This window comes from Dipodomys ordii, unplaced genomic scaffold (genome assembly GCF_000151885.1).
Source record: "Dipodomys ordii isolate 6190 unplaced genomic scaffold, Dord_2.0 Scaffold51, whole genome shotgun sequence".
Taxonomy (NCBI): domain Eukaryota; kingdom Metazoa; phylum Chordata; class Mammalia; order Rodentia; family Heteromyidae; genus Dipodomys; species Dipodomys ordii.
Window position 1 is genome coordinate 6,453,093 of NW_012267267.1, and position 27,589 is coordinate 6,480,681.

At 39.9% G+C, this 27,589-nt stretch overlaps 1 protein-coding gene across 1 annotated transcript in view; it reads left to right on the forward strand.

The window, feature by feature from the left end:
• The first annotated feature begins 2,338 nt into the window (after positions 1–2,338).
• The window catches only part of Sgip1 (SH3-domain GRB2-like (endophilin) interacting protein 1), a 180,683-nt gene continuing 155,432 nt past the window's right edge, over positions 2,339–27,589 (forward strand). The window contains exon 1 of the mRNA XM_013020653.1: positions 2,339–2,587. Within this exon, the coding sequence (XP_012876107.1) occupies positions 2,578–2,587 (10 nt within the window). The 5' untranslated portion in view covers positions 2,339–2,577. The remainder of the gene's footprint in view (positions 2,588–27,589) is intronic.

Below are 27,589 nucleotides of genomic sequence, written 5' to 3' on the forward strand. Positions count from 1 at the left end.
CAGACTTTGGTATCACACTCTGTTTGACATTAATTTCTAGCCATGTTCCTAACCATTACAAAAGCCTTCTGCAGTAATTTGACTACAGTTTTCAGAATAGGGTAAATTGTACCTAAGACAGGTTTTACTTTGGAATTCAGTGCTTTTTTTTTCTTTTTTAAAATCCAACTGCCTTATTGATAAAAGCAAAAGCTCGAAAGTATCTTTCAGAAGATTTTCATTTTGAAATGTAGAGGCCACTGAATTGCATGTCCTTAAAGAGAACAGTGAGTTTTTAGTACCTTGGTGTTGCTAAGGAACTGAGTTTTTAAAGTTTTGTTTCGATTAAAACACTGCTCTCAGTCAGAGACTTTAATCATATTTTCTTTAGTATTTCTCAGTCACCAGGATATTTGCTCTGGGAGAGCAAGGTTAAGCAATATTAGAAGTACATGCATAGTCAGGTGTGGGAGTTGCAGTCCTGTAGTCCCAACTAGCAGTGAGGAGGAGGCAGGAGACAGAGACAGAAGGATTCTAAGTTCAAGGATTCCTAGGCAAAGGAGCAAGACTCTATATAAAAAAATCAAAAAAAATCCAAGGGCTCAGGATATGGCTCAAGTGGTATAGAATGCTTTGTCTAGTATGTGCTAGGCCTTGGGTTCAAGCAACACACACACACACACACACACGCACACACACACCTTATACTCAATAATAGTATTGGAGACTCAATAACAGTACTGGAGACTACATCCTAATTAAAGTACTTTGAGTACATTTTCATTTCTTGTTCTCAGTTCCTCTGCGGTGTCTCATTTGGCTATATGGAAGAAGAAAAGTCTATTTCTCTTGGGGATTGGGTTCACTAGCCCCCTGTCTCCCGCCCCCCCCACCTCCTTTTTCCTCCCTTCCCACTCATGGCCACCCAAGTTTTTTTAACTCCCTGAATCTTGGAAGCAGCGGCCTGGGGGAGGGGGGGCGCTCTGAAAGGATCCCTGGGTCTCTGGAGCCCTCCAGAGAGGCTGTCAGGTGAAAGATCTCAACCCAACCAGGACTGGTGCTTGAAGCCTTCCCACTGAGGCAGGCTCCCAGAACGCAGGAGCTGAGCCCTGGGCTCTGCCCACCCCTCCAGCTAAGGTCGGGTACAATTGCGCCTCCCCCACCGCGGATTGCCTTGGGGTGAAAGAATGTGCTGGCCGGGGTCTCTGGAGGCAGGCAGTGAGCCTGGAAAAACATGACACTTAGAACACCTATCTGTTTCCTACAGAGAAGGTATTGGCCTCCTCAGGCACCTCTCGGTTTGGAGGAGGGCTCGCTCAGCACCTGGGGCGGTGAGGCGGCTCCCAGGTGCGCGCTCCCTTGCGGTGCCCTTGGGACTCGAACCGGGTGGCAGAGAGGCGCCTAGCAGTGTCCAGTCTGCATCCTGACGGGCTGGAGTGGAGGGAAAGCGGCGTGCACAGAGGTCTTCCGTCGGACTACTAAGACCTCCTCTCTCTGCTTTCACCCCTGTCTCCCCGCCTCTTGCCCCAGAAATGATCTCAAGCGTTGCGAGTTTGACTCCACAGCCCCACTCGGGTGGGTTCTTTTGTTTCTTTGTTTTAATGACAGTTCCCAGCCCTTCGGCATGGCATGCGCAATTAATTCCCTGGCTCTCTGGAAGGCAGCTGGGGTAAAAAAAAAATCTGCATCATCCTTTTGGGGATAATTGTTTATGATGTGACGTCAGCAGATTGATTGTTTTCCTCCCTCCTGAATGAGATGGAGAGAGCGAGAGCGAGCGAGCGAGCGAGCGAAAGCGAGAGAGAGAGAGAGAGAGAGAGAGAGAGAGAGAGAGTCCCAGATGTGCGCTGACATTTGGAATTCCTTCAGGGCACAGGGAGATTGGAATGGGGACGTCAGGTTCTGTGGCCAAGAATTTGGGCTGCGCAGGATTATTAAGAAGTCTTTTGGGGGGGCGGGGGTACCTCTAAAATGAATACATAAAGAGACGTTCCCCTCCACGGCGAAGGCACTGCGAGGTGCAGCTTTCAGGCCCGAGCCCCCGGGTGGAGGGGGCGGCGGCGCCCAGCCCGTTCCGGCGGGGCGCCCGGCCGCAGGCGCAGCCCCGCGCGGGGCGGAGGGCGGGGGAAGTGCGTCACCAGGTGGGGAAGGGGCTGTGTCTTCGGTGACAGGCGGCCGCGGTGCGGGGTGGAGGGGAATGGGGACGGGAAATAGGTTGTGTGCGCTCTCGGGGGGTATTGTGTCAGGAGATGCAGGCTGGCTACCATGTGACGCGGTCCAGGGCTGAAGGGATTGGCGGAGGCGGCGCAGGCGGCGCAGCGCGGCCGGCTCGCTGCGCTCGCCTTTCTCTCTCAGCATCTTTCCTGGGAGCCCGGAGGTGAAGCCGCGCCAGCAGCAGCATCCATGGCCTGTCTTTCCGGGTAACAACTTGTGTGTCTCCCTTTACCTCGGGCAGCGGACAGAGCCGAGGTCTCGGCAGCGGCCTGGGGGAACACCAAGACGTCTCTGGGACCTGGAAGCGTTTCCTCCTGTGGTTTTCTTTTTTATTTTTTTTTTCCTCCAGACTCCTTGGAAATTAAGGAATGCAATTCTGCCACCATGATGGAAGGTAGGATGCTTTCTGCCATGCTTGTGTGGCTTCAGGCAAGATTTGGGCAGACCAGCCTGGAAGAGTGCATGGCAGCCCATTCTAGAACCTGGCTGCCCAGGGTTTTGCCAGCTGAGATATACTGCAGTTCGTATGCAGCAGACCAGGGCTCAGGCCAAGGCAATCGAACCCCAGGGCTGTTGCCCAAGCTCAGAACCTACAGAGCTCCTAGCTCCTTGGAGAGAGAAAAGCCAAAAGTGTTTGCAGGAAACTGAGACCCAGCTAGGGGAAAGCTTGCTGAGCAAATAAGTTGGGCGAGAAGACAAGGTTTTCTGTGCTGGGTGCCTGGAACTACCCTGATTAAACATTTACAATGGAAACTTGTTTTCTGAAATTGACTAGGAGAGGTCACAGAGTTATCCATATTGTCACTTTGAATGGATGGGATCAATTTTTTTTTTAATTCTTGTAAGATTTGTTTCTCTCGGCAGTTGGTATGCTATTAGTGGAGCAAGGGGAATGCATCGAATTTGGTTCATAAAGTATAGTTTTATGGGGGCTAACATTGCAATCCAATGAGCAATATAAGGGCGATATTTGGACCTCTCTTGACAGGTCCTTGTCAGGTTAAAAAGAATTTTGTGCTTAAATGCTATCCTCCCCCACCCCCATACAACGGTTCTTAGCCCAGCATCAAATGGCTACTTGCTGGTTATCTTTTTGTATTCAGTTTTAAGTGTAAGGAGGAGCCTTCCCTGGGGAGATGCTATTTAGACTATATATTATTCTACTAAATTACCCTTCCTACCCTAAGATATTGACATTCAAGATTGCCTTGGGGGGGGGGAGCAGCAAGCTGATCAGGGAAGAAGCAGGCAGCTCTGTGCTGGCTTTGGTTTTTGTTTTCACACTACAGGATGGTGCACAACTCCTGGCCTTTCCTAAGATGACAGGCAGAAATTTTGTCCCCAGCTTAGATTTTTACAATGCAAAATCAAGTGCATAATGGTTCTCAAGTCAGGCTTGAAAATGGCAGAGAGGCCACCTTTTAGAATAAGGTTTGTCCTCCTGATTTTCAACATTCCACAGAAATTTACAGAAATCAAATGAGAGGAGGAAAGAAGAAGAAGAAGTAGAAGAAGAAGAAGAAGAAGAAGCAACCTAGTACTTATTTGGCAGAAATGAAATATTTTTCCTCTTTCTGTCTCCAGGTCAAACGTTGTTAATGTGATTTGGGGAAGTGAAACCCACAGATTTGGGGAAATAGCCTTAAAAGAAAGAGATTGGATATCAGTTTGTTATGGAGCCTGGTTATGTTCGCAAAGGGATCTCCAGCTAGTTCTTTAAGTACAGGCCTAAATAAATTGAGGTTGGTAATGTAAGATTTAATCATTTCTGTTAATTCCAAATGACTTTAATGTTTGGATAACAGGCCAAGACAAATAGAGTATTACTTATATATTTTTAAATTATGAGTTATCCTCTTGAGAAAGAAATACTGTATTTCTCAAGCTCAATTTCATGTAGCATTTTTTGAAAATGAATCTGTATGCATTCTGATTAGATTCCAGTCTTACATGGAGAAATTGATAATCGTTCATTTACTTCTTGACTTGAAAACCATAGTATCCTCTCTGAAAGTAGTAACATTTATTGGTGCTCATTATTGATTCTTCTGGCAATATAGTCTATTGTGCCATCCGAGGATGTCAGTTCAAAGCCTGTGATAAGCTTATCTGAGCTGCTTAAACTGAAATAGGAGCTGTAACAAAGACTCCTATTGGGGCTGAATTAGCACTGCTTCTAGGTTTGCCAAATTTATCTAGTGAAGGATGTTATCTTAGCACTGGTAGGAATTAGAGGTGACACTGTACTAGAATTGACTTTTATGAGACCCCCCCTTTTTCTTTTTACAAAATGGACGAGTATGCCCACTGATTAAAAAACGCAAGTGATGCTAATACATTTATTTTTATTGCTAGTTCCTCTTTAAATGCTTTCAAGCCTTATAACCTTAATGGTTCAGTGACCTTGGAAAAGTAAGCAGGAACCTTAATCAGAAATCAGTTTGCCTGTCAATGGCCTTCCAGCTAAATGGCCAGCCTGTTTAGTAATATACATACATTTTTCTGTTTTTGTACTTCTCAATTTCACTAGTGAATTTCTCTCACCCTGAAGATAGGATACAGCAGTCATATTTTATGCTTAATGCATCTATAGAGAAATACAAGCTATTACAACTATCACAGTAGCCTTGGAAAGATAAGGAACCTCCAAAGTTCCTTAAAATGCTATTGTGGTAGCCCTTCGCTGAACTATCAGGAGGCTGTGATGCCACTAAATATCTAGACAGTGAAAACAATGTCTGATCTCAGCTAGTACATCTCACCCCCCCCCATGTAGTCATAGATACAAGCACAATTCTACAGAGAAAGATGGTACATTTGCATTTGACTACTCGAATATTTCAATCTACTGCTCAAGAAAAGCAGGGCTATGGCAACTTTTTTAGCAACTCTTCTCTACTTGATGTGACACAAAGTAAACAAATATTCAGCACAGGGGCTTGCAATTTAGTGTCATGGCCTGCTTTGCATGGGGAAGGATATTGGCTCCATTCATTCAATGCCTATTAGAATCCAAGTCTTAGAGAAGGGCTATTACTATCCACCTAGTGATCCTAATGCTATAAAGGGAGCTTAATCATTGTGCAGGGACTTTAAGCAGATCACCAGTAGTCTGTGGCTCTGTAGTTCTATTAGGCCAAATGAGGAGGATCTTATATAGTGTGACTATGAAGGCAAACACAATAAGTAAACAAAAGTATTTGTTAAGAGCTATGTAGATTGGCTGTATAATTATTAAGGCTTGAAAATGGAATTTTCACAAATGGTATGCTAATATAACTAAGCTGGGATTTCTTAGGATACTCTGTGTGTGTGTGTGTGTGTGTGTGTGTGTGTGTACATACCTGACAGTAACTTTCCTTGTCTCTGTAAAACTGACTAAAGGCACTTTGTGTTTTTAGCTCTATATTTAGACTCCTGGATACTTTATCAGAAAAGCAATCTCTAGGTGGCAAAGGTTTCATTCCATATTACAATTTTTAAAGTTAAAAAACTTGTTGACTCCACATGTTGGTGGCTTATGCCAGTAATCCTAGCTACTCAGGAGACTGAGATTTGAGAATTATGGTTCAAAGCCATCCAGGGCAGGAAAGTCTGAGATTCTTATCTCCAATTAACAGCTCTACTTCTGACAAGAAGTAGAGCTGTAGCTCAAGTGTTAGCCAACTTCCCTTAAACTTCCAGAACATCAACCAAGCACTGAGTTTAATTCTGTAGAGATACGATGCACACACACACACACACACACACACACACACACACACACACACACACACACACAGCATGCTGAAAGACTTTATTTACGAATTATACTTATTATTCACAATAAACTACAAGTAAGTATACTTTGTGTGGAGTAGTTTTAGAATACTTTTTTCCCCTAAATTTTAAACTTTGAAAATAATACAAAAATTGCAACAATGCAGAAAATGGTGGAATGGAAATTTTGAACTCAGGTCTTTTTAACAAGCCTCATATTATTGACCCTCCAAGAACTTTAACTTTGTATCAAGGTGAATGTGTTAACCAGATTGGAAATGGGCCATTATTCCTTCAATTGCACATTCCATTCCTCTCTATGTTAAATATGAGAGCTCACAAAACCTACTTTTAATTCCTTAGTAATACCTTTTATGTCTAGAATCACTTAGATCATTTTGTACAACTCAAGATTAACCACACTACTATTGCTGCAATAATCAATAATAACGTTTAGATATTTGGAAAATACTTTGAAATGATCAAAAAGAACAAAGCATTTGTAAGTTATAGAAGTTAGCTAAGAGGTTTTAAATGCAATTCTTCTAACTCTAACAATTATTTCCTTTTATTTAAATAATGGAATTACTTTAGAAAATCTAAATGTGGATATTAGAATCTAATATATATCTGTATAATTTCTTTCCTTCCTAGAGTCTTGTCAGATGGAGAGTCTTTAGATATGTAAGTTCCCAATCTCAAGGTCAACCTTAAATTTCTCAAAAGAATAGTCTTTGAAAAAAAATTTAAAAAATCTAACAGAGAGTTGGTGTTTGGCTCAAGTGGTAGAGCACCTGTCTCGCAAGTGTCCAAACCCCACTGGGAAAACAAAAGCTAATTTAGATAAAATATTCTAGAAGATTCAGGACAATTCCTTCTCTTAGACTTCACACATATACTAATCATATTTCAAATAAACAAGCCACAATAATTGTCAGCTCATTTCCTGTTTCTGAAAGTCTGTTAGCAATATAATTCCTTGGAACATGCTTTCTTATAGAAATGATGATTTCTTATAGAAATGATGATATAAATGCTGGTTAGAGTCTCATACTAGTCCATCAAAGGCTATTTACCTAATATCAGGCTGTAATGCTAGTGCTCTCCATGAATATGTAAATAATATTATGCTTACCAGAGTAATTAGCTGGAAGAGAATAATGACATTACATTCATTTTTCATTTTAAATGTTGCTGTTTAATATTGTTATTAGTCTTCCCACATGGCTAATCTAAGTTAATTATTAACAAAAAGGGATTTAATTAGAGGACAATTAAAAAGCTGGAAGAGAAATTTTGAAGATATATCTAGAGAAATCTTTTTATATTTTCAAAAGCTTTAGGGATTAAAACATTCATTTTAAAATTACGTTCAATTTTACTTTAATTCTTGCAGTTTACCACTTCTTGAATCAGTTTTATCATACAAAACACCATAAAAATTTGAGATCATTACCTAAACTCATAGATGCAAATAAGAGGAGAGAGAATTTACTGAAATATTTGTAAATGCGTCAAAGGAAGGAAAGGGCTAATAAGCTGCCTCTTTTATTAAAAATTCCCAGAAAAGAAATTAGTTGAACAATGAGGAGGTTACAAGTCAGTGGCTAATGTTTGTAATCCTAGCTACTTAGGAAGCTGAGGTTTGAGGATCACACTTCAAAAGACAGCCTGGGCAGCAAAGTCCAAGAGACACTTATCTCCAATTAAACACCTCTGCCCCCACTCAAAAAAAAAAAGATGGAACTGTCTCAAGTGATAGCGTGTTAGCCTTGAGCATAAAAGCTCAGGAACTATGCCCAGGCCCTGAGTTTAAGTCACAGGACGAGCACGCACGCACACACACACGTTACAGAGTGAATGGGAAGTAAAGGTAGGAACTCCTAAGAAGAAAATGGGTATGACAAAACATTATGTCTAATCCATTTGTTCACTGGCTCCCGAATATCCCTTGTGAGTGTAAAATGGTTTATTACCATAAGGGGTGCTATATGAGAACTTTTAGACTCAGAACAGGAAGGATCTTCATTCTTGGAATTTTCATGTCACTTGAATACATCTATAGGATATTATAAACATATCCAGCAAATAGGCTTATACACTATATATATCATGTTATTTCCTTGTTTGAAAACATCAATACCATCCCGTTTCTTTGAAAATCCATAGCCTAAGAAGGCTGCATACTCTGGCCTTCATAATCCCACCTAATACTTCTCTGATCACCATACTGCTTGTCTCCTAGCATTTAGAATAGTCTCTTTCCTCCCTTCAAATGCTTGCTTTGCTTAAGACCCTCTTCCCCCAGCTCCTGGAGTTACCCATTCTCTTGTGCTCCCAGAAAGGCTAAACCTGCTGAAAAGGCCTTTCTTATCACTCTTCTCATCCAAGCCTCCCATGGACCACTGAGTCCTCAAAGCTGTATTGATGGCTTGTAGTTGTTTAAACACAAATTGGCTGAATCTCTTACATGGAAGGTAAGCTCTAAAAAAGCTGGAGTCTGTCCTAGGGTATTCGTTTATAGAAAAAGTGTACAGAACCAGATATAAAGGACTCAGATGACAATCCACTATACACTGTTGAGTATTATTTTTGGCATTATAGTGGATATAAAAATGCGTTCAAATTTATATTCTCACTGGGAAAACAAAACTTTCAAACACCACACAATTAGGAAATAAAGTATATTATGAAATCCTAAATTGTTGGTTATCGTACATTTTGACAAGCAAAAGGTTGAGTACATTTGATAATATATACTTCAGCTTGAATTATCTTGGTGATTATCTCCAAGGTAATGGTTTCAAGATAGAAGAAGACTCATTGTAACTCAACTTTTCAAAGAAATTCTAAGTTCATTTAGACAATATGCTGTATGCTTTTTCTTTTCTGTTTCCCTTTGCCTTCCTTATACTTTTTTTCTTTCTTTCCCATTATTCCACCTCAGATTTCCCTTCCTGTTTTATTTTTCTTATCTCTGCTTTATGACTAAGCCTGTAGTGACTTTGAGAGTTAGAAAGTTTGAGTTCAAATGTGGGAGAGTTTCTTTTTAAAAATAAGTAAAATAAGTAAATGAACATTGATGATGTGAGGTGGTACAGTGTCATTGTTGTGGTAATGAGGTTTTTCAGAGGCCAAATGGTTTCTGATTGGAGAATTTGTTGATCTTAGGAGTTCAGTGTGTTTATTGAATTTCTACAGTCTGAGCAGAAAAGACACGGACCCAAAATCAGACTTGAGTTTCAGTGTAAGGGATTGTATGGCTGTATACCTTGAAGGAATTTACTTTACGTGGCAGAGCTGGATTTCCCTTACAAACAGAATGAGATGATTGATCTGTGTTACCTCCAAGAACTTCTACCTGGAAGAGTTTCTGATACTGCTGAATAATTTGGATTCTTTGCATGTTGCTTATGTTGAGCTTTCTGCCTGATTCATGTGTGTGTAGGAGAGAGGGGTAATTAACAAACATAAAATATAGAGTATATTACATGAAGGTAAGTTCTACAGAGATTAGAATGGGGTTGATGGGTTTATAGTTGTAAACAGAATGAAGGTGGAAAAAGAGGAGACATTTGGAAATAGACTCGAGTGGGAGTGGAAGTGAACAGCCATCTAATTTTTTTAGCGGAAGAATCTTAGCAGCAGGAGAAAGAGCAACTGCAAAGGCCCAGAATGGGAATGGGCTGGGGTCCTGGGAAAAAATAACAGGGAAGTCCAATGTGTTTGGATCAGAGAATGGGAGAGTGATCAGGAGAGGAATTCAGAGAAGTAATATAAACATAAATCTAGCTTTGCAGAAGTCTGTCAGCATTATCCTATGTGATCTATGTATCAAATGACCGTTGGGCATTCAGAAAACTGAGATATACTGGCTCTTTGAATGCCCCAGGACTGTGCCTCTTGGACTTAATTCCCCCCACACATTTAAGTAAAAAGAAAGCATGTCATGTCTCTACCTAAGCTCACAATTCTAAACCTATAGTTAGGACTGAAAGCTCAACCACAACTCTAAAGTTGAAGATTTCTGCGAAAGAGATGTTACCCCTACAATAAGGGGCATTTCAGAATGCACAATAGAACTAGGCATTAATTCTGACAATTTTGTCTATATTCCCCAAAACCTACATTTTTATTATTCTATTGTGCTTCTATTACGCATCAGGACTATACTTTTGTTACCTTTTAAATATTTCACAGTGCTATGTGTATTACATATTCTGAACAAATACTCTCAGCAGGAAAATGCTATATGCAAGTAGAGCTTAGCGATCAAGATGCTTAAAATTTGTTGAATGCTTCATTTCCTCAACAGGTACATTTGGAACTTTCCCTTTAGTTTCATATACTGTGTTAGCACTGAAAATGTCAGGGGAAAACAGCAGTGTGGCCCCTGTCTTCAGAAGGATAGAATCTGGCACAAAGATATAGATGACATTATTTATCATGCCCATATTTTATTCTCCTGTGTCTTGTATGCTGGAAAAGAAGAAATATCCTCTTCCTTGATTTAAACAATTACACACTGGGACTCAATAAGGTTAAGTAACTTGCTCAAAGAGACCAATTAACTAAGTGGCAGAACCAGCAATTATAACTCCTAGTCAAGTACTCTTTACTGTATAGTGGTATAATTGGGAAGCCTTGCCCTTCTCAAAAACTGTTTAGTCTGGGTCTCTGATGGACAAACAAGAGGAAGACTACCAGCTTTGTTATTGCGATGCTTCATAGCTAAGAAAGTTCATTTTATTATCAGGTCATGACCTCTTGGACTAGTCATTAATTGGAACAAGGCCACTTGGCATGGAAATGTCATATTCCCATCCTTACCTTGTGATGGCACTTACTGCTTCCCTAGGATTTTGTGATGAGAAGGTCACAGTGTGATAGACTAATCCAGTGGACTTTAAACGTTCACAGTTTACATGCTACAAAACAGTTTCAGAAAAGCCAAACTCTCACCACAAACAAAAGCCCTTTCTCCCTGAGAAGGACAGCTCGGTCTGTGTTCACTGACATTCTGTGAAAGCCCTGGTCATTATCATGAACACATGATAGTGTATGCCATCTTTTGAAGATTAACCAAACTGGTCCAACCTCATTTTACAGTTGAGGAAACCAAGGCCAAATGAAACAATGTACCCAAGGGTTTTTGTCCTCTGTAAGAGGATAAGTCAAGGTTTATTTTAGTAATGGTCCAAAAAATGTAAGTAGACAAAAACTTGGAACCCATGGTGTCTCTCACATTCAAAGGTGCTGAGGCTTGTTGGGTGGCTGCCAAAAGACACACAAATGAATGTGTCCCCGGGGTCCTTGCTCTTCTGAGTGTATACACAATGTGACCATTTATAGCTCTCTCCCATGCTTCCAGGGATCATAGGCCTGCCGTCAGTGAGTCAATACTGTATGATAGGAAGGACTAGGCCTTGAATTTGGAGCTGTACCTCTTCACTGGCAGTGTGACCTTGAATGAACTCTGCAAATGCTCTGGCCTCTGCTTCTCCATTTGTAAGGTAGGAACAAAGCTAGGTTGCTCCCTCATAGTTATGAAAATCCCATAAGAAAATTAATCTGAAAACTTCTAAAAGAGTGTGGTTCAAAGGGTAGCTATTTTATCACACAGACTAACTGTCTTGGTCATTACATATTGATTTCAGTCTAAACATCCCTGCTGGCTCTTCACTGTTCAGATAGCTTGTTGCATGTCTTTGGCAGGTTGGCCTTGCAGATTTCTCCTTTGTCTTAGTATACTGTTAATGTATTAGCATATCTCATCATCCTTTTTTTCTCAGTGTTCATACGATATGTTACTCTTTTCTCGACTATGGATGGCATTAATCAATCACCACTATATTTCTCATTGGCTTCAGTATTTCTTTCAACATCCTATCCAGGCCACTTCTGGGAATTGACTGGAGTTAGCACCTGAGATGATATCACTTTGCTTTCCCTAGAATGGGCAAGTTTCCCAAAGCCAAATAGTGAGTGAAACTATAGTACAGGTGGTCTGTAATATAGTGATTCCCTGAAAAATGGCTTACAGCACCAACTATAGTAACAATAGTAGGAAATAGTCTCTAAGCCTGATAACAGGTAGAAACAGAAATAGTTTCAATTTTCTCTTAGCCTCTTTGTATCTCTCAGTGGAAGAACTGTCTCTACCAGGTAACCAAACTTGAATTTTTGATGAGATTTGTACTTGATTGCTCCTTCCTTCCTGTCTCACATTAGTGAGTCCTCAGGTAGACTACCCTTCCTCAATATTTCCCCAGTATTGTCATCTTTTCCTGTTAATGCATCTAATCAGACTTTGCTGTTTCACCTTCCACTATGTCTTCCTCACACCCATCAAAGATCAGTTGCCTTTAATGGTTCTCCATGCTTGTAAGATGCAGTCCAAATGCTTAAGTGTGCTGTGCAAGGTTTCACCCACAGGCCTTCTTTCGCCATTTCTCACTGTCTCAGCCAGACAAAGCTGGTAGTCCTTCTATTTCCATTGCACACACCATTCCTTTCCTTCTCCACATGATACCAGTCAGTTCTGATCATTCAAGGTCAAACCTCTTCAGCCAGCGCTCCCCATATCCTGGAAGCTGGGTGAGGTGTTTTCATAGCTTTGAGTCTTGGACTCACAAGGTCACACAACAGACAAATGGAGAGCGTAGGCTTTATATTCACACTGACCCAGGTTCAACCTCATGTGTGTGACCTGGAGAAGCTCATTAGGTAAACAGAAGGAATAGCAGTCTCCTTCTGTTGGGTAATATAACATGTAAGGTTGTAAGAATTAAGTCAAAGAGTGCACTACACTGCTCATACTTCTCCACAGAGACAGAGCTCAACTAAGGAAGGTATATATCAAGGAAAAGGGAGATTTGGCAGAAATTGGCTTACATGGTAAATTCAAAAATCTATTCTGTAGGCTGGGAACTTAGATATGGATTGATGTTGCAGTCTTGAGGAAAGGTGTTAAGAGCTAATAAACCTCAAGTGCATCACTATATTGTGCATTATTGTGCATTGTTCCTCATCTAAGGATGTGCCTTACCTATGATGATATTCCCAATGTGTGGCAAGTGTGAGGGTACAGTAAACATCCAGTGACGGAATGAGCATTGTGCAGAAATCATGAACGTGGAGAAATAGTCAAGGGACTTAGTATGAGTCATCATGAGGCTAAAATGAGTTAATATGAAAATCATGTAGAAGAGTACTTAGTCTGTAACAAAGGCTTAGTAATGTTACTCTGACAGGTCATTCAAATAAGGTTACTAACTGCCAGGCAGAGCCTGGACTGGGCTCTCTTTGTTCTTACAAACATCCATTGGCTGTGCAAGATCACCCAGGCTAAAGCCACACTCTGGTTCCAGTAATGTGTGGTTCATCCAGGATATCACATGTGTTTGTTGGCCTCTCTTGTTTGTTTTCTTCTGTTTAAGACCAGATTTAACTGTTAAAAAAAGAAGAAGAAGAAAGAAAAAAAGAGAGAAAGAAATGTTGAAAACACATTCGTAGAGATAACTGAAGCCCCCAATAATTTCACTATTAGGCAATCACCAACCACTGCTGTGATTTATTGTATGTGGAACAGGGACTTCGGCAATGATTTGAAGTTCCTTTAGTTTCAAGGACCACATCAGTAAAATGAGTGAAAGAATACCGACCACATAAGTGGAAAATTAAATGAGATAATCTATCATCTGAGCTCAGCATATTACCTGCCCTATTGAACAAACATTCAAATATGGTAGCTTTTCATTTCTTTGTTTTCTTTTGGTCCGGTCGTGGGACCTGTACTCTGGGCCTGGGTGCTGTCCCTCGGCTCTTCAGCTCAAGGCTAGCACTCTACCACTTGAGCCTTAGCGCCACTTCTGGCTTTTTTCTTTTTGCTTATGTGGTGCTGGGGAATCAAACCCAGGGCCTCAGGCATGCAAGGCAAGCACTCTACCACTGAGCCACCTTCCCAGCCCCCTTTGTTTTCTTTTTTAAAATTATATTTTATTTTGTTGTAAAGGGGCTGTACAGAGGGGTTACAGTTACTTAAGTAAGGTAATGAGTACCTTTCTTATCTAACATTGTTACCCACTCCGTTTTTCTCCCACTATCCCTCACTCCCCACTTCTCCCTCCCCCCACCCCAAAGTTGTAAAGTTCATTTCCAACATAGTGTCTTGTGAGTATCATTGCTTTTTTCTTTTTTAAGACAAGATCTTGCTAGGTAGCACAGACTGACCTTGAACTACAATCTTCCTGCCTCAGCCTCCCAAATGCTAGGTTTCCTGGTATGCACCACAAATTGCCTTCTAGTCAAAAATGTGTGTGCTAGATTCTTGGTATTCACAGACAAATGATTCTAACAAGAGTATCATTGTGGGGAAAACTGAGGTCCCAGGATACGTAGAGTTGAATATTGGACTTAGATGTTGATCCATTTTTTTCACCAAGTCCTGCTAAAAAATACTACCTTTCAACTATTTAAAAATTTCACTTTGTCACTTGAATTAAGCACAGTAACTTTAACTTTGCCTTTTGTGATATTTATTTTCACAAAATTACAGTCAAGGAAACTCTCAATAGATCACACAATGGTTTAAAGACAACCCAGGGTTGACTGAAAGCTGACAATTTAAGACCAAGGGTTCTGAAAACAACTGCCTAGATTCCAATCCTGACCTCTCTAACCCTGCCCCCTGGGAATCTATTCAATTTAATTAACACCTCAGTACCTCACTTTCATTTCTATATAATGTCTATCTAAGAAAGTTATATATTAAATTAATTCAATATACAATATGCCTCATTATTCTCACTTATTATGATATATACACTGCATATAGTATCTATATAAAACATCAGGTAGAGAATGTTGACTCTGCATATGTTAGCTATCTTCATCATTGTGAGTCTCCAAAGACATTATTTTTACTAGTTACAGAATGTTTTATTCCATGATGAGTTATTTTATTACTCCTCTGTCGTTAAATGTTTAGACTATTAGCTGGAGTTTAATTTCTGCATTGAGCTAGAAATGCTCACATTAGTTTGTCACATGGTAAGGTATAAACTATTGGCTCTTGTTTATTAAATTATATTGGAGAAGCACTGATAGTTCTTTTTTATTGTGAAAATACTGTACAGAGGGATTACAATTACACGGCCAAGATAATGAGTACATTTCTTATCAAGCATGTAGCCTCCTCCTTTGTTTCCCCTTCCCATCCCATCATCTCCCCACCCCCCCCACTCAACCCTCCTCCCCCTCCCCTACCAAAGTTGTAAAATTCATTTTTGACATAATGACTTGTACGTCTCATTGTTGCAATGGGTCCACCTGTATCCCTATTTAAATGATTTGTTTTTTCCCTTCCCCTCCACAAATTATACCAACATCAAATACAGTGAAAGCAGGGGTTATACCATGGGGGAGGGACATACAAAGCAACAAAGAAATAATCTTATAAATGTGTTAGAAACAATCGCATGAAAGAAAAAAACATTTGAATACATATCTTAGGGTTCATTTCCCTAACATCAACTTTTTCTGCTTGACTCAGACATATACTAGTTATTGCAAATAAGGGAAACCATGGGACCTATGTTTCTTTGGGCCTGGCTTACTTCACTTAATTTAATTTTTTCCAAGTCTTTCCATTTCCTAACAAATGGGGCAATGCCATTCTTTCTGATGGAGGCATAGAATTCCATTGTGTATATATACCACATTTTCTTGATCCATTCATCTACTGAGGGGCATCTGGGTTGGTTCTATATCTTAGATATGGTAAATAAGGCTGCAATAAACATAGTCGTGCTGGTAGCTTTAATGAGGTCTTGTTTGTGAATATTTGGGTAAATGCCCAAAAGTGGGATTGCTGGGTCATAGGGGAGCTCTATGTGGAGTCTTTTGAGGAACCTCCATACTATTTTCCAAAGAGGTTGAACAAGTTTACACTCCCACCAACAATGAAGTAAGGTTCCCTTCTGTCCTCACCCCCTCCAGCATCAGTTGTTATTAGAGTTCTTGATTATAGCCATTCTAACTGGAGTGAGGTGGTATCTCAATGTTGTTTTGATTTGCATTTCTTTTATGGCTAGTGAAGTTGAGCATTTCTTCATGTGTCTATTGGCCATCCTTCTTCAGAGAAGTTTCTTATTTATTGGGCAGTTGTGTCTTTGAAGATTTGTTGTAGGGGGTCTTTTTTATTAAATCGATATTTTTATTGTAAAGATACTCTACAGAGGGGTTATAGATACATTAGTAAGGTCATGAGTACATTTCCTATCGAGCATTGCTACCCCCCTCCTTTGATTTTCCCCTGCCATCCCTTCCCTCCCCTGCTCCCCAACTCCTCCCTTTCACCACCCCCGAAGCTGTAAAGTTCAACATAGTGTCTTGTACATCTCATTGCTATAATGGGTCAACCTGTATCCTTATTTCAGCATTTTGTTATTGGGTTCTAGTCCTGGCAGTGGCCCAGCCACTGAATTTGCACAAGCCATATAACATTGGGGAGAGAAATCAAGTAATAGAAAGAGAAACTGATTTGAATTAAAAATGTTCTAACTTTTTCTGGTGCCATTACTAATTATGAGAAGAGTTGTGTAAGTGGGCTGGAACTTGCACTTGCTGTGCATCTGGAATGCCATTACTTCTTTATTGTCCTCTCTTCAAAATTTGAGATGATATGAGCATCCTTACTTGATCATGTACATCAGAGTTGTAAATATTTATATATGCACAAGGTAGTATCAGGGCTGTTTTTTCTTTAATGTCTTGAAAACTCTGTTTTCAGTTGAAAGATTCAGTTAGATAATTCTGAAGGTTGTAATCATTTTTAAGAATCAATTGTTCATCCTGATGCTCTCTTTCTCTCATATCTACAAACAATTATCTTTATTTCTGGATGCCAGGTGTTGAGCACCTTTCCTAATGTGATGAATCACTTCTTACAGTAGTGAAATCCATATGTAATTTTTAAAAACTGGTTAAATATATGGTTACTCATAGTGGGGCCATTTATAATTCTGTTTGAAGGGTATACAGCTGAAATTTGTCTTGACCTAGTTACAAAAGCAAATATAGTTCTGAATATAATTTCAGATTATAGACAGAAATGATTCAGCCTAATTCTCTCACTCTAAATGTCAGAGCAACTTGTTCAATCTGGATTTCTTCTTCTGAGTTTTCTCCTGTCTTCTAGTTCATGGCAACACAGACCAAGCTGGCTTCCCTGAAGAGCAGAGCTTGTCACATTCTTGGTCAAATTTTAACTTAGTAGAGAAGAGGTATTTCAATGACAGTGGAATGCAATGTGCTGCTCAGGGTCCAGGCATGAGATATGCAGAATATGGAGTCCTTACTCTCAGAGCTTGCATTCTAGTATGAACAGACAAGATTAACAAACCAAGGGAATGGACAAGTGAACTTCAGATGGTGGCAAAATCTATTTAAGAAGCATGGATTTCCAAGGTAGGCAATAAGGATAGCGATAGTGATGGCAATGGTCCCTTCAGTTGGTGGTCAAGAATGGACTTTCTGAACTGGTGGTGCATTTTGAACTGAGAAATCTTCATGTTGTAACATGCGATGATATGAGAACAGGATATTTCAGGAGTGAGAGCAGCACGGTTCAGATAAACTCAAGGATCAAATGCAAGGCTCTAGATGACTACAGAGAGGAAAAGATAGATGACTAGATTGAGGTCAAGCAGGGCTTTGTGAGCAATGGAGATGGATCTGGAATTTATTCTGGGGCAATGGAAAGCAATTGGAGGGGTTTAAGGAGAAGGTCATGGCCTCATTTGCATCTTTAAACAATTACTTTGGGTGTTGGATGGACTTCAGCAGCTGCAGATGGCATTCGAGCTCTTTTGCTGGGGAGGAGGGGTTGTCTTGAATCCATGCTGGAATAAACAGTTTCGTTTTATTTAAATTTTCTTTCTCTTTGTGGGCAAGTGGATGGAGGTTCAAAGGGATTGCAATGCCCCTCCCAACCATCACTGATGAGATGAAGTTTTAGTCCAGCTATTTAGTTCTAACCCAGATAGTTCTGGCATTAGGTGTCTTCAGAAGCATGCTGACAGGCTTTACTAAAATGAAGATATTAGAGGTCCAACTATATTGTGTGCATTTTATTTTTACACACTTGTTTTTAGTGGCTTTGAAGTACTTCAGTCTTTTGACAGTCATTTTGGCAATGAAGCAGTTTGTGTTTTAGGCTGCTTTCTTCAGTGAGGATCTTTCTCCTTAGGACAGATCAGAAAGAAGTACCGCAGAGATCTTGCTATTGTTAAAGGCTGACCTCTGGGCATTTCTATAAAAACCTGATGCCCTCTATAAATGTCACCAACTAAGATCCCTGCTGTTTTCCTTACCTGGGTTCACCTGGGAACTTCTATAGTTCTATACCTCATGTCTTTCTACCTGTGGGCACTGAAATTTGCTGTGCTTTAATATGCCTTTGAACTCCAGAAGCTTCATGAGGGTAGAAGCTGTCCCTTGCCATCTTCTTTATGGTAACTACTCTGGTTTTCTTTTCTAATTACTCATATGAAATCACAGCTAAGGGCACATACATGGAAGTTAAAATATCATTGAGTTTGGATCCTTGCTAGGTGATGGCTGTGTACATTCAAGCAAACTTGAGCTTCAAGTTCATTCCTTCCTGCCTTCCTTTCCTCAATCCCTCTTTCCTTTCATTGATATTATTCTTTTTTATTTTGTGGTAGTTGGGATCAAACCCAAGGCCCTGAGAATGCACTGAACTGTATCACAGCCATTCTTTCTCTCTTAACTTTTTAATCTTGCACATTTATGAGTGCATCACCATTCTGACAAGTACTACGGACAGAGTCAATGAGTATTTGCTATTATCTCTGCATCCTGAGGATCATTGTTTCTATCATTGTTAACAATGTGTGCACAGCAAAGCTGTACAGATCTGCTTCAAGAGCTTTTTTGGAACTTGCTAAAGGTGCCACAAAACGTCTATTTACTGAACTCTTGATTACTTGCCTGTACCTGCGCTGGCTGACTTCTGTCGGTGCACCCTGTTTCTGACCTAATACTTGAGAACAGTTTCTGGGGATAACCAATCCAGAAATTTTGGAGTGTTTTGGTTTCATCCCATGCCTTAACTCTTCCTTAGAAAGTTCCTGACTTGATTGCTCTCTGTTCTAAATCAATGTCATTAAAATCCCAACAGGACACCTGTCATATTGCAATGTTATTTCAGAATAAATCAGGAACCTTTTAGGAAGTAGGGAGTTTTTGAAAACAAAAGGAGAGCATATTTCACTCTGGGTAAACCCTTTTTGAGGAGGCCTTCACCACACCTACTTTATACATGAGTTATTGATCAGAGAGATAATTCTTTCAGCTACTTTAAAGAAAATCTTTCCTATTAACTACTGATCTAGAGACTTAAAGTCATAAATCTAATCCTCAGACATCACAGTTTCTCTGTACCAAAGACTGTATTATTTAAATATTGCCACTACATATGTTTTACTTACATGGATGTATGCTGAAGCTTGATCTTCCCATCTTACTGGTAAAGGAATCACATCTACTAGAATTGTTGATTCTAGTGCTCCTTTTCTCTGAGACTTTACTAAATGGTAGATATCCTTCAGCTTCACAAAAAGATAGGTTCAGCCAAAAAACACTAGCTCTCTGGATATTGCATAATAGGAAAGACCAAGAATAACATCGTCCCTGAAATGTTTCATAATTTTCTTAAAAACTACAACCACAATTGCGACTCCTCCCTAACAAGAGTGAATATTCAAATAGTGTACAGATTTCTTCATGTAAAAATAGCTACCATGTCTTGAGCTCTTGCTATGGTACATGAAACTATTCTTAAAGTGCCAATAAATTCACTTCATTTAGCTACAAAGTTCTATCCTTTCTGCCCTATAGTCCTATGAACATCTGTAATATCATACATCAAAACAGATAGCTGATTTTTAAAAAATGAGTAAATAGCAGTAGAAATAACAAAACTAGTACTTAGGATGTCTTTGTTCTGGTTGTTTTTAATCACATTGGCTTGAAGTTTCTCACATTTTTCTGTGTAGATTTCTACAGCATTGTATGTTAAAACAAACTTCAATATGCTGTGTTGTATTTTCCAGGTAGTTTTGTAATGTCCTTTTTTAGTATTTAATGACATTCTTTTATGCTAGAATGGGAAATGTGTTTCCCTCTTTGGCTTAGCAATTATTGGACACATTTTTTAGTCTCAGTTATAATAGAATTTTTATTTTATAGCAGTCCAGAGGAAACTCATTCACCAGTTGACTTTTGTTTAATATGAGAAATAAAGTCGTTCTGACTATGTGGTTTGGAAAGAGTTATAGCTCCCAACTCCATTCTAATAGCTTCATTGTAGTTAGGCTCAACACTTATTCTTGATCTTAGGATTTCTAACAGATGTTCAGATCTCAATAGTTATACTAAAACACATTTTAGAGCTGGGTAAAAATATGCAGCTTCTCTTTGGCTTTATTTATAGATGCCCAAATAGAACATTTATGTTATATATTTGGCAGTAAATAACCCCTGAGTGGTTGTCTTTTACCTATGCTCTACATTTCTAGGGACATCATAAGTTCTTTAGTCAAAAGAGAACATTTCAGTACAGTTGAACTCCATATACAGGACACATGCCCACAAAGCGTGCCAAAGTTGAAAACTCTGAATTTTCCCAGAATGTGATTGTCTCACAGAAGAGGGCTACAGTCATTCAAGGGCAGAAATAATAGTAGTTATGAGTTCATCCATATGCCAGGCTCTGCATGAAGATCTACACCCAAGTGGATTACCTATCTCACCCCATAACCTTATGAGGATTGTTCTTAATAATATTTGATAAATGAAGAAACAGAAGCCCAAGATCACAAGTCTGGCCAGGAACCAGAGCAGGACAGGACCTTTGAGTCCCAGTTCATGTGACCTCCGAACTTGGTCACTGAATTCAATCCTAGCCATTCCCATGGGCTGATGGGAGGCAGTAGACTTGCTGAGGCCCTTCTTCCTCATCATAAGCTGACTTCACCTGGAGCTCTTTCTCACCATGCATCACCTGTCTGAGCTCTTGAACTTGCCTGTTTTGTTGGCTGTACATTTTACACACCCTGTTGAGACTCCAGCAAAGCTGCTTTAGCAACCTGGTGTCTAAGGCTGTGCTACCCTGGGTTCCTCCACTTCTACCTTCTTATCAACAGGGCGTTACTTTGTTCTGTTATAATGTTCCCCATTTCCTCTCCTTCCTTTCCCTTTTTTCTCATTCTTTTCCCCGGCTTGTGTTCTGCGGTCACTTCCTGTGTTCCTCTTCTGTAATCTCAGCCCTGATTACTTCCCTCTTTGAGTTGGGTAGCAGCAGTCTGTAAGATAGCAGCCTTTATGGCTAGATTGCTTGGCCTTAAATCCTGATCCCACTACACTTACTTAACTGCTTCGTGACCTATGTACTTCTCTGTCCTTTGTCATTGCTTTCTGTTTCCTTAGTTTTTTTATTTAAGCAGTATTGCTCTGTAATACCTAGGCCATAGAATTTTGTGAAGAATGGATGAGTTCACATGTGCCATTGCACTTAGTTTAGTTCCTGGGACATAGTGTTTGCTTACAAACTCAGTCTTTCTTTTTGTTTGACTTTTATGCTTGTATCATGGCAGGTAATTTACATCAAAGAATTTCATTGTTGGGTTGAGAGATAAATGACCTTAGCCATTGCCAGGAAACTCTTTCTTTTAGGAAAATATAAATCCTCCCTTTAAGGTGTTTCTCACTTTAATTCCAAGTTCTTGATCATAACAGAGCAAATTGGCCAGCTGCTATTGGGACCTCAGAGGCCAGTACATCAGCCAAGTCCTGTTTTTTTCCTTAACTCATGCAATTCCTGTGCCTCTGACTCCTATGTTGTCACTGCATGGGGATGCTATGTACTGATTTGGTTTGTGGTTGACCTCAGTGCTGAAGTTCTAGGAGGATACAGAGAAGATAGAGGGGATGTTGGCCTTCTGCTGCCCCAGGATTAAAATGCATTAAGATATTTCTGTTGGTTTCATATGCAGGTGGAGAGGGAGAGAGTAGAAATTAAAAATATTCTTTGGCACCATCTTCATCCAGCAATTTTTTTTTCCTGAGGCACACAATTTGATGCTCAGAGACTTCTGTTATCGATGGTATTAGGTTTTGTTACTATTGTTTAAAAAAATCAAGTCACCCAAAATGAGGCTGAGAAAAATAAGGTCTTTTGAACACTGGACATATATCTCTTTTACTTAGCTAAAGAACCTTTATCCTTGATTGCCTCTTTTGGCCTCACTTGTAAAAATGATTGAGTTAGACATAAGGGATTTTGGAGGTTTTATTTTTTTTCAGATTTAGTAACCTGGCACTCTGGGGTTGGCATCTGAGATGGCAGCACTGTCAGCAGTGGCCAGTTCCTAAGTGTCCATTTGGATGTGTATGGACAGCCTCCTTGACTCACGGCTGCTTCGTTTATGTGGCAGCTGTCGGTGGCTCTGTCACTGAATCACATTGCAGCTTTCATTATCATGCTTCCTGTAGCAAGCAAACACACTTTGTTCCATTTCCACTGAGCAAATCCTCCAAGGAATCCAGTAGAGCTCCAAGAATTCTCTTCTAGTAGTTGCTTAATGTCTGTAACCTTGACCTACAAGTTAATGCAATATTAGATGAAGAAAAAATGCTCCATGGAGGCTAAATAAGGCCAGAGTCAATGTGAAAGAGAAGAAACTCATCAATCCCAAAACTATACCCAGTCAAATGTCTCCTAATTTGCTCTTCATTATTTTGCAAGATAAGACTCTTTCTTCCAAGGCTCATTGGAAGGTTTCAAGGTTTATGTGGAGAATTCAAATCTGAATCTTCCCATAATTTTTCTATGATCATTCTATGATTATTCTCATGGTGTGGTAACTTAAAACAAGAGATATGAAAGATCATTATAACCTTACTCTTCTTTAGGATGTTATTTTAAATAAAACACTGTTCTTCTATACAATCAACCTGTAAAATTGAATTTCTTTAAAAATTGAGTAATCTTAGAGCTTCTCTAAGATAATTAAATTGAGCCCATTAGTTATTTAATGATCTCAAATAAGCTAATACAGAGGCATATTTTCTTCTTCATCCTTATCTGATTAAATTCAGTCACCAAGTACTACCAATTCTATCTTCAAAGTTGTCTTTCTAATTCTCTCAGTATCATAACAAATCAGAACCTCAAGTCATTGCAGGAATCTTGAAATGGATTCCCAGCTGTCCTTACTCCCAGGCTGTGTTTATTCCCTCTTCCAACTTGTGTGTGTGTGTTCTCTTTATACACTTATTTCTTGCTCTTGTGAGAAATCTCAATTGTTCCTTCTCTATCAATAATTTACTGAGTTCTCTGGACTTTTGTAAACAAAAACCACCCAAAATAAACTTTCTGTTCTCCCGTGGCCACCATCTTTACCTTTTCTCTGGACCTTTGCCATGACTGTTTCTCATACTCTCTTCATCAAATCCTTGTTCATCCTCCAAGTCCTAGCCCAAGTAGAGAAAAGAGCCCTCTTCCTCTTATTTGTCAGGTGGCTGGACACCAGACAATTGCCATGCTTCAAGGAGAACTTAGTAAATATTTATTGGATGAATGAATAACTCCTTTCTACAAAGACTTTCCTATTTCAGCCTGCATTCACATAAGAATTCTATAAACACTAATGTAATAGCTCTGTGTCTTATAATTTCAGAGATTTTAGGATTTTTGTTTTGTTTTGTTTTTGTTGGTCATGGGGCTTGAACTCTTGGCATAGGCACTGTCCCTGAGCTCTTCAGCTCAAGGTTAGTGCTCTATCACAAAACCACTTCTGGTTTTCTGGTGGTTAATTGGAGATAAGACTTGCCGGGTGCTGGTGGCTCACGCCTGTAATCCTAGCTACTCAGGAGGCTGAGATCTGAGGATCATGGTTCAAAGCCAGCCAGGGCAGGAAAGACTGTGAGACTTCTATCTCCAATAAACCACCAGAAAACCGGAAGTGGCGCTGTAGCTCAAGTGGTAGAGTGCTCACCTTGAGCTGAAGAGCTGAAGGACAGCGCCCAGGCCCAGAGTTCAAGCCCCACAACCGACAAAAAAAAAAAAAAAAAGAGTTTCACAGACTTTCTTCCCTAGGCTGGCTTTGAACTGTGATCCTCAGATCTCAGCCTCCTGAGTAGCTAGGATTACAGGGTGAGCCACCTGTGCCGGGCCTGTTCGGTTTTTACCCACTTAATGGAATGCATTAATTCAGTGAAACCTAAAGAAACTTTTGAATCTGATAAATCATAAGTCTGGCCATTTTCATATAGACTAGGAGATGAAGAAACACTTCTTTTGTGCCAGATCCTGAATGCCATATCACTACTTTATTCATTAAATCAACAGTATGGGATATTCATGCATCTTATCCCCTTTTTACTAATGTGATAAATGAGATCCAGATAAGTTATTAACTTGTTTAAGACAATAACAACACATAGCTAAAGAGATTCTGCCTATAAAATACGCATTCAAGACTGGGAAGGTGGCTCAGTGGGTAGAATGCTTGCCTTGCATACATGAGGCACCGGGTTTGATTCCTCAGCACCACATAAGCAGAAAAATCCAGAAATGGTTCTGTAGCTCAAGTGGTAGAATGCTAGCCTTGAGCTGAAGAGCTGAGGAACAGTGCCCAGGTTCAGCGTTCAAGCTCCATGACTGACAAACAAGAAAAGAAAAGATGCATTCAGCTGTGTGTCAGTAGCTTGTGTCTATAATCCTAGCTACTCGGGGTGCTGAAATCTGAGGATCACAGTTTGAAGACAGCCTGGGCAGAAAGGTCTATGAGACTCTTGTCTCCAAGTAACCACTAGAAAGCCAGAAGTGGATCTGAGGCCTAAATGGTAGAGTGCCAGCCTTGAGCAGAGTAGCTTAAGATAGAACCCAGGCCCTGAGTTCAAGGCCCAGGACCAGCACCAAAAGAAAATTAAGAAGAAGAAAGAGAGAAATGAGCAATCATCATTAGCATACTCTGGTACCAAGCATGCCACTGTAAAAATTAGGGAAATAGCACAAATCTCATGAAACCAACCCTGATACTGGAAAACAAATTGCTTCTAAGTTAACCTGTGACACACTGAACACAGCATCACCTTATTCAGCACAGATGTCCTTCATAGTCCCTTCCTGTTTATTCCTAATCCCTGGTAAGCTGCTCTCTTAGGTGTGCACTCAGGGACTTGCTCATGTGTCATTGGCACTAAATGATAATAATTGTGTCCTAGCTGGAACTCCGGCTCTTTTTTTTCCCTTGGAAGGGAATTCTCTGGCCCTCTGAGAAGCCACATGGCTTAGAGCAGGATGTGCTTTCTCTAAGGAAGTTCTGCTTCCTGGGGTTTCTCTGGCATGCTGTCCTAGGAAGCTCTTCACTGAGAGCCTCTGGTCAGCTGAATTAAAATGAAGTGGGCATTTGTGTTCCTCTGTTGATTGAGTTGGCTCAACCTGATGTAGGTTCATATTCACAAAAGCAGAGACAGGCTTGCTTCCAGACTTGCAATGGAGCTAGAGGAAGGCAGGCTGTGTGCCCAGCTTCTTGCAAAGCATGGCCTTAGATGTGTGTCACTGGTACCCTTTACAATTAAGGCTCCAGAATCCTCTACCCCACCTCCAAATCACTGGTTGATTTGTGCAAGATGCCCTACTTCTGATGCCAACTGGATCCTGTTCAAATGCGTGTGCAGATCAGAAAGTGTTTTTAAAGGCTGAGTGCACCCATCATGGATAAAATGTTCTGTAAAGCAAGATATCTCAAATTGCCTCCCTCTGGGTTATTCAAGCTTAATATCGTTTTTGCTCTATACTTGATAGCTTTTTCCTCAGAGAAGCCTAGATGTTGATGATGCGAATACCAGTTATTTATGAGAATAACAGCCTTGTTAAATTATGTGTTCTAAGTGCCTGTGTGACAAACAACAATTACAGTTGTACCTTGAGAGTTACAAGTTTAACATTCAGGTTTTCTGTGTTCATGAAATGCAAGCTAAGTTTACAGTGAAGAGTCATTTATAGAGGACCTAATACCAATAACCTTCTTGGAGACATGAGGCTTAGATGGGGTCAGTTAGAGACTACATCTAATTGAGAGGTCAGTATCAATATCACACAACACTATTATTCTCTGGAGTAGTAGTTATAATTTGGTAGTTCTCCTCTAAATGTCAAGGGTAAACACTGCTTCTAACCTCCTGGCATAGCTTTACATTTTGTACAAATGGTTGTGACATGAGGCTTTGAGAAATTTCCCATTCTATAGGCAGAGCAGCATTGCTAATCAATCAACTGCACTGGCCAAATGTAGTCTGTACCAGAATCTTCTACAAAAGGTTAATTACACTTGATGCCTGCAGATGTAAAAATTGTTCATTATTGCTGGGTCTTTCCAGGTCTAAAATGAGCTCTGCCTTCTATTTTTAAGTCAGATCTTAACTACAGATTTCTCCATTCTCCCCTGTACATATTTGGAGCTCTCAGACAATATTTTCCAAGTATTCTCCAAATATATCAGGAAAATAGGTCACTTCATTTGGTCTGTTCACCTTTGATAATGGGATTGATATAGATGTTTTGGGAGGAATTAGTGAATAGGAGGCATAGGGACCAGATTTCATTATAGGACAAAATAGGTAGGTATATGATAAACAAAATAGATACATGGTAGACAAAATTTAGATAACATGATGTAACAAATAAAATCTCAACTTGTGATACACTAGTACAAACTATTTCTTGACCTTGTTTACAAATATTGCCACATCCCAAATTAACTTTTGTTAGTAAAGGATATTAATCAGTAGAAGACACTCAGTTTGTGTGTATTTGTGACTCAGTTTCAAATACTTAATACTTTTTCATTCCTACATCATGACAATCTGATGCCCTATACAACAGGCCCATTGGGCTATTAGTTGGGGCCATTGGGATAATAGTTGTTTTTTTTTTACTTGTTCACAAGACATATGAAGAGGGGAAATGGGATACCTGACTTAAAACCTGTATCCAAGAAACTATGGATGTGGTAAGAAACTTTGCATGTGGTAAGCAAGCTAGAGTAAAGAAGTGAATAAGTGATATTTAGGATGAATGGTTGTCTTATCCACCATAAATCAGTTATAGGCCATCTTTTTTGACAACTTTTTTATTGCCAGACATTTTCTAGAACTCTGTCTCCCTACCCCCTCTCTCTCTCTCTCATTTTATCCTGAGAGCTAGACTAGCTTTATGGCCATGTAAACTGTAGTCACAAAAGAGCCCAAGCTTAGAGAAGTCTCATACTTGGTTAGTGCTCTATTGTTGTCTATAAACTTCCCCATCATTTTTGAATAAGGATGCTGTGTTTTCATTTTACACCAAGCCCCATGATTATGTCGCCAATTTTGCCTGAGCCTGAACTAGACTAGTCGCTTTGGATAAGCCTCTTTCTCCAATTTAGCTTTTCTCAATCCAAGTTTAATTCACAAATAATGGCTGAGTTTGTGGGTGTGTGATTCCTTTTGTGGAATAAAAGTATCCGTTTCATCTGAGAGTGCTATTTCCTGACACATAGGCTCC